This window comes from Limulus polyphemus, unplaced genomic scaffold, assembly GCF_000517525.1.
Source record: "Limulus polyphemus unplaced genomic scaffold, Limulus_polyphemus-2.1.2 Scaffold153, whole genome shotgun sequence".
NCBI lineage: Eukaryota > Metazoa > Arthropoda > Merostomata > Xiphosura > Limulidae > Limulus > Limulus polyphemus.
In genome coordinates, this window is record NW_013665763.1 from 467390 (window position 1) to 478096 (window position 10707).

The following is a 10707-nucleotide window of genomic DNA, read 5'->3' on the forward strand; positions in this document are numbered from 1 at the left end:
TCTGGTTGACCTATGATTATAAAAAAAAGACTATATATATATATATATATAGTTCTATTTACTCTTTAAACATTTTGATGATTTACGTCATCTTTTGCTGTCCAGTGGTAATTTGATCTACTTTTATTCTCTGCTACTGTTTTATACTTTATTTCTTCATATTCAGTGGTAGAGCTGGGGTAGGACTTTGGATTTCAGAGTCAAGATCGAAGCCGAGCGATACCACAAGAATTTCCCGCACCTAAAGTTGTGGGTGCGTTTTAAGAGTGTTTGTTTGTTTTGAATTTCGCGCAAAGCTACACGAGGGCTATCTGCGTTAGCCGTCCCTAATTTAGCAGTGTAAGACTAGAGGGAAGGCAGCTAGTCATCACCACCCACCGCCAACTCTTGGGCTACTCTTTTTACCAACGAATAATGGGATTGATCGTCACATTATAACGCCCCCATGGCTGAAAAGGCGAGCATATTTGGTAGGACGGGGATTGCCAGTCGAGTGCCCTAACCACCTGCCCATGCCGGGCTTGAAATATATTCCTATATACATGAACATATATATCTTATGTTATATGTTTCGTTTTGAATCATCACTCCCCTTGTTCCTTCTGATGTGTTAACCAAGCAGAAGTGGCCTGATATTTGTTGTTGTTGTTCAAAGTTGTAAATAAACATGATAAAAGAAACACAAACATAGAAATTCTGTCATCTTTCTAAATCTTTTTAAATATGTATATGTTTATAGATTATGCTAGTGTACATTTATGCAGCACAAAGAAAGTGTTTTGCTTGTGTTGAAAGGAAATATTATTTTAACAAAACTTTAAAGGACTTAAGAAAATTCATCACATGATCGCTTCACGGTTGATCTCTGATTAGTTTGTGGCGTGTGATTATTACATTGTAGCACCCGTATTGAATAATTAAACTTGCTTTTGATGGTACATGATTTTAATGTGTCATTTTCTAATTAGTTTAGTTTAAAATAGTCTCATGGGAGAACAAGCAAATTTAAGTTCTATTTTTTAAGAAAATAGTGTATTTACATTGCAGAAACTTGGACTTATGCTAAACTAACAGGAAAATATCCAATAATTCTTCAAAATAAGTAGACACACTTCCTAATGGGAATTTAGCATTCAGAGATTGAAATTAATCCATCAGTTATGCTACCACAGACATAATTTGGCTTAATAAAGCTCCGAAAACGTTATGTTCTATATCCTATCAAGTTCTATAGCCAGTATTTTTTTGAAATTCTACTTAATTTCACATTGCTTTGAGAAGCTTTAAAGCATTTTTTATATTTTTTTATCCTTAAAATTATTTTTTAGATTTCATTAAATTTATCATTCACTAATAACCTTAAAATAGGAAAAACTTATATTGTAACAATGCATCAACACGTTTAGGGTTAGGACAAATGTTGACCAATCATCGCTCATTTTCTTTAAGCTTAACATTCCTGATGTATAGAATTTCTGCATGTCGAACCACTTTTCCTTTTAGATATAGCAATTTAACCCTTTCATTCTGTCGTTTGAGTACATACGAACGTCAATGTCAAATTTCAGAAAATAGGTACTGATTACGAAATAATGCGTAGAAAACAGTGTCGAAAAATAACTTCCTGCCAAACTGTATAGACCATAAATTATATGTTCTGGTTCCCAACAGTCTTGCTAGGTTGGTATTGAATAACAACAAAATAAACAGTTTTAAACTTTTCCATTCGAGCTAATACCCAAACATAGAGCCTTAATCTTCAACTTCCTTTCCTAGCCTTTTGTTATTTTTTTCCCCTCAATGCTTGCCGCGGTTTGCGATTGAATTGTTGGTCAGACAACAACCCCCCAGGAAGCGCGTTTCACTTCATAATCATCATTATGCCTATCGTCAACCGTGCACTTCAACTAGTCAGAAATTATCACTCAGTCGTTGGTTACATTTTTGTCAGTTAAAACTCTCTTTGGACGAATTACGTGAGCCTTGCATATGTTTAATGTTATTTTGTATCGCATAAAACTTCAGTCGTTATATACTGTGAAAACGAACACAAACATTATGGTGTTTTGGTCAGAAATTCAATCTTTCGTGTTCTGACGTATTTATTATTAAATCTCGTCATTTGATTCCTCAAAAAAGCTCTTTGTTAGTCTGACATCATTTATACTTTCAAATATATTAGTTTTATTGTTTTTTATGCCGACTTCAACGAGCTCCAGAAATGTGTAAACATACAAAATGTCATTAATGTTGTTTAGCCCATTCATGTACTATAGAATTAAACATAAGTATATATAAAAGAGGAAGTTTATTTATTTGTTCGCTATAGAAAACCAAACGGTTGAACTTACAAATTTTAAAATAACTTCATAATAACCAGTTTTTTACAAGAAATTTAATGGTGCTGTTTATTTTGTAATTGGTGTAGTATTTAATGACGAAATTGACAATTAAGCACGTTTTTGCACATAAAAAGCGTTATGGCGGGAGACACTCAGATCACCATGCTGTCAATTCAGTATTTCCAAAACAGTTTTCTTTAAATAATGCTCAGTGGTTTCATAAGTGATTTAGTAACTTTGTGAATTGCAAATTATTGTTTAGTGACACAGGTGATTATGCCACCCAAGAAACATCCTTTCTATGGAAAGTCTTCTGCCGCTAAAAGAATGCAAGCACAAAGAGCAGCTGAAACAGAAGAAGAACGCAATTAAAGACTTCAAGCACAAGCTGCAAGACAGGCTGCTCAAATACAGAAAGAGACTTTGGAACAACGTAAAGATAGACTTCGAGCTCAAGCTGAAAGGCAGGCTACTCAAAGCTAGCAAGAAACTGTTGAACAACACAAAGTCAGAGTTCAGTCAGAATCATCAAGGCAAGCTGGATATAGACAACAAGAAACTTCTGAACAACGTCAAACCAGACTTCAAGCATAAAAATTAAGACAAATAACTTACAGAGAGCAATAACCAGAGGAGCAACATCATGTACGACTTCAGGCTCAAAGAACAAGACAAGCTCAAACACGATCTAATTTCAAATAAAGCTTTGTTTGATTAAATGATCTTTTATTTCTCGCATCACAGCTTTCGTATACTTACTGAATAATTTACTGAAAAAAATACTGATCTATACATTTCAAATCTAAATTTTCACCGTGCAACGCCGGGTAACTCAGCTAGCAGTTATATATTACATCACCAGATGCAGCATTTAGAACAAAATACTGTTATGTGAGAAACAGGTGCCCAGGAAGGATAAATAAAATCGAAGTGGTTTTTGCTTAATGGATTTTATCTAAATCTAGGTATACAGAAAAATACCAACAACACAAATTAAAATTAAAATTGAATTTTGAAAACTTTCTTACATTTTCTTTCGTTATAACTAGTGCTTCAATTTGTATTTTTGTATTTATTTTAATTATCTTGTGCACATTTTTAAACAAGTTATCACACTAAATTAACCAACTTAATAATCTATCTGTCTATAAGTTTTTAACCAAACCTCATAAGATGTTTCTGGTGGTTAAAAGCACAAATTCCCACATTTGTAGTGTTTGAAGTAGCATACGTTTAGAAAGAAATAAAATATTTTAGAGATGTCTTCATGTAGAGGGAACAATAGTACACGTGGATGTTACTAGTTTTTATATAATTTAATAAATCCAACAAATGTGTTTAATTTTTCTTTAGTTTTTAGAACTGCAAAGTAGCCAATAGATACCTTGAAATGGGTAATAACTTTCATCTGTAATTTAAAGTGCTATTTAAATCAGGGAGAAAATAAATGTGACATCTATGAAGAAATTTAATACATAGATAACATCATGGGCTTGATATTCCAGCTGAGGTTGGGTAAAGCAACCGGTATGAATAATATTATAATTATATTTTTCTAGATTGTTTGTTGACGAATCTCATTTGTTACTATTTCGACTGTTTTATTTCTTCAAGAGGAAACATTTCTGGATAATAAATAATTGTAAGAAAGTGTTTAGATATCCAGTTTTAATATTCTTTATTCTACTGGGTGAGCCTTTCAGGGGATTAATTAATCGTACAAAGTGTTTAGATATCCAGTTTTAATACTCTTTGTTCTACTGGGTGAGCCTTTCAGGGGATTAATTAATCGTACAAAGTATTTAGATATCCAGTTTTAATACTCTTTGTTGTACTGGGTGAGCCTTTCAGGGGATTAAGTAATCGTAAAAAGTGTTTAGATATCCAGCTTTAATATTCTTTGTTGTACTGGGTGAGCCTTTCAGATCCCCTGAAAGACTCACCCAGTACAACAAAGAATATTAAAGCTGGATATCTAAACACTTTTTACGATTACTTAATCCCCTGAAAGGCTCATTCAGTAGAACAAAGAATATTAAAGCTGGATATTTAAGTAATCGTAAAAAGTGTTTAGATATCCAGCTTTAATATTCTTTGTTGTACTGGGTGAGCCTTTCAGGGGATCAAGCAATCGTAAAAAGTGTTTAGATATCCAGCTTTAATATTCTTTGTTGTACTGGGTGAGCCTCTCAGGGGATTAATTAATCGTAAAAAGTGTTTAGATATCCAGCTTTAATATTCTTTCTTCGACTGGGTGTGTACTTCAGAGAATCAAACAGTCGTAAAAAATGTTTTGTTACTCAGTGATACTTTTAGAGGATTATATAGTCGTAAGTAAATGATAAGTTACAGTTTTTGACATTTAATAGGGCAATGATTAATCATAGTCATCCGTGTAAAGATCATATAAAGTTAGCAGGTTTCACTGAAGAGAATGTGTGGAAAATATTTATGGATGTATTCCGTCGAAACTTTTAACAGATATTTTCACCTTTGTTGTACTAGTGCTTGAATGGCCATGTTTATTTTAACTCCAGTACATTTTCATAGCGTTAGTTAATAAGATACTGCTTACCTTACAAAATAACCTGAACGTCGACTTTAACCACCAGTATTGACTTTCAAAAAGATAAATCTATATGTATCTCATTTCGAAACAAATCGCTTTCTCAAAAACGTTAAAGAAAATATTCCAAATATACCTACAAAACATTTCAGAAAGCAGTTTTTATCATCTAAATCTAATATCTGGCATAATAATAAGTAGAAGGTATTTAGAAACAATTCACGAATCACAATAGCCAACATGCTGCAGAACAGCAAAAACAAATTTGGATGCATGAAGAGATGTGTTTACTTTCCATAAACCTGAGTAGGGCTGTTATGTTATCAGGTCTTCGTGTATGTGTGTTAATATGTTGAAGCAACAAACCAGCTTTATTGATGTAGTTTTTTAACGAAATAACACATTCGTAAACGCTGTAGATCCAGTGAGTGTACAGATATTATTGGTAAAAGTTTATAATATGATCTAATTCACATTAGATTTGATGTAAATAATGTCTCTGATACATTTATATTCACCACTCTCTAACAACAAACTTTAAATATGATCTCGAAGAATTAGTAAAATATAACATGTTGCCATAGTTGGAATGTTGATTTTAAGAATGTAAACGCACTGATTGTTCAGAGCTTTGCAGGCCCGATGACGCCATTTTCCAGTTATATCAAGAGTTTTTGAAATACATTGTGTAGACCATATTTGTATATCTGTTGTATTTAGTAAAGGAGAGGCTTTCCTACAAAACCTGACTGTTTAGAATGCAACAAGGATACCATTAACAGATATATTTAATTTGATATTTGATTACTCAATATATATAAATTAATTTATGTATATGTGTGTGTCTATATATATATATATATATATATATGTATTCAAACACACACACTCTATTTTTGATCTAGTTTACTTCTTTCGCTTTGGTAACTCTTGCAACAAAGAAATATAGTTCACAAAATCTATATACAATGTAACCCAGTTCCTGGTTTTATCAGTGTTGAAGAATTGTATTTTCATCTTTAAATGAAAATATAAAATTTCGCAGTTCTAAAAATGAAAGTTTAAAGAGAACATTGACAACTTACTACTGATGTTTCATGGGTTTTGTTCAGGCTTACAAACTCATGTCCCAGAAACGAGTAAGAGCTGCTGTCTTAACAATGTGGCAAAATTAAAAAGCAATATTGTAGAGTTTAAAAGGTAATAAACTTCAAACTGCATTGTTGTATAACATAAATACGAAAGCTCCATTCAAACAATATTTTGGTAACACTTGAATGTGAAAATCTTCCAACCGTACTTTGCAAAACTCAAAAGAAAAAAAATAAGTTCTGCACATTCAAAACTTCCCGAATTAGTAATCTTAGCTCAGCAATTCCAAACATTATGAAAACAACTCCAGTGATTGCGTTACATACAACTCTTATAATTTTGGATATGTCATTTAAAGCCTTAATTATTACGGAAATTATAGTTAATAATTCCGGGAATGCAATATTAGTATTAGGTATTCAGTTAATCTCACAAACACTTGTAGTCTTATCTTATAACAATGTATGATACGCAGATACAGATGACTAAAATAATTTCATTCAGACACAATTCTGGGTAAGATAATTAAGGTCTGTTACTGTTTATCCAAAGTGGACGCTGGTCAACTGCTGATGCACGATCATGTATAATTTTATCTCTATTTTTTAATCATCTTGTGCTCTTCGACAAATTTCAACATTATAGTTCTACTTCGAATCTTTCACAAACAAAACTAATCAAAATTGTTTAAATGTCTTAAGCATTCGGTATGTTACTCATAAAATATGTCCTGAGACGATGTTGTTTTGATAATACCTGTCACGAAATATTTCTGATCTTCCTCACAGAATTGTTCCTACAAGTTCACTTTATTTTTTCTTAAAGTGGTATTAAAGAAATATTATCGGGATCTTGGGAATAAGGCCGTAAATGTACCTAAGTCAATGGACAGTGTTGAACAAATGACTGTGTTTTTTAGTTTCATTTTGAACTATACTTAGTAGAACCAAAAGAAAAATAACAATTTAAAAAAGAACAGCTCTGTAACTTCACTCACCTGAGGACACATTTTACATTGGTATTTCCGACCTGTTCCATTGGTGGCAGCATTGCCAGAGTTTATAGAGGCAGGGTTTTTAGTAGCCGCGTTGATTGGCTGTGGAACAACCAGCATGGAGCTACCAGAGCTGGGACTGGACACTGGGGGACTACCACTGTTGCCGTTTCCATGGCTGCCATACATATTGTGCATCTGTGGCGATTCCATCGGGGGTGACCGCCCCTCATCCAACGTGCTGCCTTGGCCTGTCAAAAAGAAGAAAAAAGAAGCTTATACACTTCGTTAACAAATACTTTGTTCATTCTACCACCAAAATAATTATTTCAATAATAATACTCAATGCCAGACTTGAAATGTTAAACAATAGCGGAAACACATGCAATATCATACTAATGGATAAACTTGTGTTTGTATGTTTTAGAATCCTCGTGCTAAGCTACAAAAGGGCTATCTACACATAGCCGTCCCTAATTTTGAGCTTATGATAATTGTCTTCCCTTTGTCGAAAAAACAACAACAAACTCTTCCCCCTAGAATCGCGGATGTGCTGCAAGAATAATGGTGAAATCATACTTTTCGGTCAGACAAGAGTAGGCCTAGAGCTGGGCGGTGGTGCTGTTGATTAGCTGTCTTCCCTCTAACCTATCTATTCCAAATTAGGGACGGCTATAGACAGATAGCCCTTGTATAGCTTTGCGCTAAATCTCTCAAAGAAGACAAAAGAGACTAACTTCCAACGATGCGATTAAAAATGCTATTACCAATGAAGCCAAAAGCTTAACTCACTAACTACTGCTAGTAAGACAGACTTCTGCCGTAGTTGGCCATCACACTCTCTCCTCTCTTAAATAATTTGTATTCGAGTCTAAAACTTTTTAAATAGTTTTTTTCTTAGATGGATATCAATTCATTTTTCTATGTTATCTCATAACAGGTTATCACATACTTCTTTCCAACAAGTTAACAAACTAGTTTTTGCTGTTAGCTGTTTTTAGCCGCGGCATAACGGCTCATAGAATGACTCTAAATTTGTTTGTTTCTTTCTTTTAAGTACAAACTTTTAGCTCATTGCTCCGTCATCTCTTGACCTATTTGAGATCTAATTACAGTTTTGGACTCAGTAGATCAAACTCTTTCGATTGATGTATATTACCACGCCCAAGGTCTCATAGATTAATTTACTACAATCATGACTTAAAGAATTTCTATTTGAGGGTAGGCTGGTAGAGATCCTGATGAGTAATAAAATCGAATCGGGTATACGCGCACCCCACGCTTGGAATTGCTGGCGCACAAAAATATAGCTAATAAAAAATAAAATAATGGAATCATAGATTAATTTACTCTAATTTTGCCTAAAAGAATTTCAATGCCGAATCTTTTCAGTTTGGTGTCCATCAACAGTACAAAAGCGTCAATGCGGAACTCATCACCAAATGCTTGACTCTTATCTTTGTGAATTTATGAAGAGAAATACAAACAAAGATGAGGATTTGTTAAAAAAATATTGTTTAATATCGCAGAATTCGCTAAAAATAAATACCATATAATGATTTCTTGTTAATTATTTTATTTTATTGCATTACTGGTGTTATTTTCGCAACGATCTGTTGGTGGGCACCAAACGGAAAAGGCCACAAGTGCCGCGGCTATTGAAGATTTCCTCTTGTTATCTATTCATCTTTTGAAATAAATCGCATCAAAAACAAAATGCATCCACGTGCTTCCCAAAACAAAAGCTTTGTTGATGTTTTTGTTTAATTGGGTTGCAGTTTGTTATAACCCCCACCCCCAAAAAAGGGGTGTCAAGATCAACGTTTGCTGTGATTCGAAACCTTACCCATCGTAGTGAGGAAAACCAGTATTCTTTTAACAATTGGGCATGAGAATTTATTACCTAGCTAGTTCAGATAATATAATGTATTGTTTCGTTTATTAAACCACACAGCCACGACAGGTGAAAATCGTCTTGATCCCCACTTTTTCTCTTGAGACAGTAAATCTGATATAATTGTTCCATTGTTTTAAACTTTGAAAACGAAAAAATCCCTGCATTTATATTAAAAAAAAAACTAACATGAGATAATTCTCTACGGCGTTAGCAAAGCTCAATCGTAATACTAAATGCGTTCTCACCATTGACACCTCATAGCTGTAAAAAACTGTACCAGAACATGTAATTGATTACGCGGTTTGACACGACAGTATACATAATATATTTTTCTTTCCACCTGGTCTCCAGTGGCTAAGCGATAAGTCTTAGGGCTTATAACGCTAAAAATCGGGTTTCAATACTCGCGATGGGCAGAGCACAGATAATCCATTATGTAGCTTTGCGCTTAACAATAAAAAAACACACTTCCAGCTCATTTTTAACTAAACGACGCGTCATGAACGTCTTCATATATATGAAGTAAATGATACAGAAAGATTTTCCGAAACATTTACTTGTTTATATTGCCTCTCGATGAATTGTAATTCAAAATATATATACAAACACACATACACTTTTTAAGGAAGTTAAGCTTAATGACTCAAGATGGCGCTTCTACTCACTAATCGTCTAACGTTCTGAAATTTTATAAAAGTCATAACTTGATTGCTGCTAAGCATTAATAAAACTTAACGACATTTTAATGATTTTTTCTTATGATTACAAACAGTTTTTACATAAAATTTAAAGAACGTCAGACTACCAGTTTTTGAAGAAAGTTGTTGATATCTGAGTATAATTATCGCATTTTATTGTCTTCCTTTTTGATAACCTGTTAAACGTGGAAACAAACAAATGGCTACCATATGGTTTCGATTAACAAACAGATGATGGGCTCAGCCGAAGATAGATATTTTGCTAAGCTTTCACTCAGTCTGACCTAAATGTCGTTTGCCATGCATGGATGACCTAATAATTTTGTAAAATATGGTTTCGTTTGTTAACCTCATTATTTTCCAAGCATATAAACGGTTTAAAATCTGGTTATAGATATGGATAATACTCTCTCTCTCTTGTTACACTCGCAATTCTTATAAACGGATCACACATATGGGGGTTCTGCGATAACAGAAAACGTTTTTTTGTTTTTCGTATTTGTAATAATCTGGAAATCACATTACTCAGAATAGTCAACATTATTTACAAGCATTTAACCATAATGGGAGTACGAACAATAATGCCTGGAGCAATAAATGCCTGGATTTATTGGGAAAAAACTTAACAATATATATATATAACCGAATGTATTTGTAAAAATTTCTGGGGGTAAGAGACTTTAGCAAACAAAAAATTGTAAATAGAGTTAGCGTGAAACATATTTAAAGGTAATTATTTAATTCATCATTTGACTAAAGTGAATATAATGCACTACACTTATTACAGGAAAGAAGGGATTACAAATATAATAAGGATATTACTATAGAAGTGTATTAGTTTGCTAACATATACAATTTTATATAGAATATATATATTAAACGAAAGAATATTCTTTGCAGTTGCAATACAAAAATTAAAGTTATATGAGTATTTATTGACTTTTTTTTTTTGCCAAGGCACGCATGTAGTGTTCGCTATATATTACATCAGAATTTACAGTACCAATTCAAGTTAAATGTACATTACTGGATTTTCTCACAAATTTTATGCATAAGAAACTTGTTTATCTTATCCTACATAAATATAAACTCTCACTCATCCCCCCAAATATATATGT

The 10707-nt window shown here is 33.0% G+C and overlaps 1 protein-coding gene across 1 annotated transcript in view; it reads right to left on the minus strand.

Moving 5' to 3' along the window:
- Window positions 1-10707, minus strand: part of LOC106476213 (zinc finger protein rotund-like) — a 178481-nt gene that overhangs the window by 105114 nt on the left and 62660 nt on the right. Inside the window, exon 4 of the mRNA XM_022381216.1 lies at window positions 6998-7245. Within this exon, the coding sequence (XP_022236924.1) occupies window positions 6998-7245 (248 nt within the window). The remainder of the gene's footprint in view (window positions 1-6997; window positions 7246-10707) is intronic.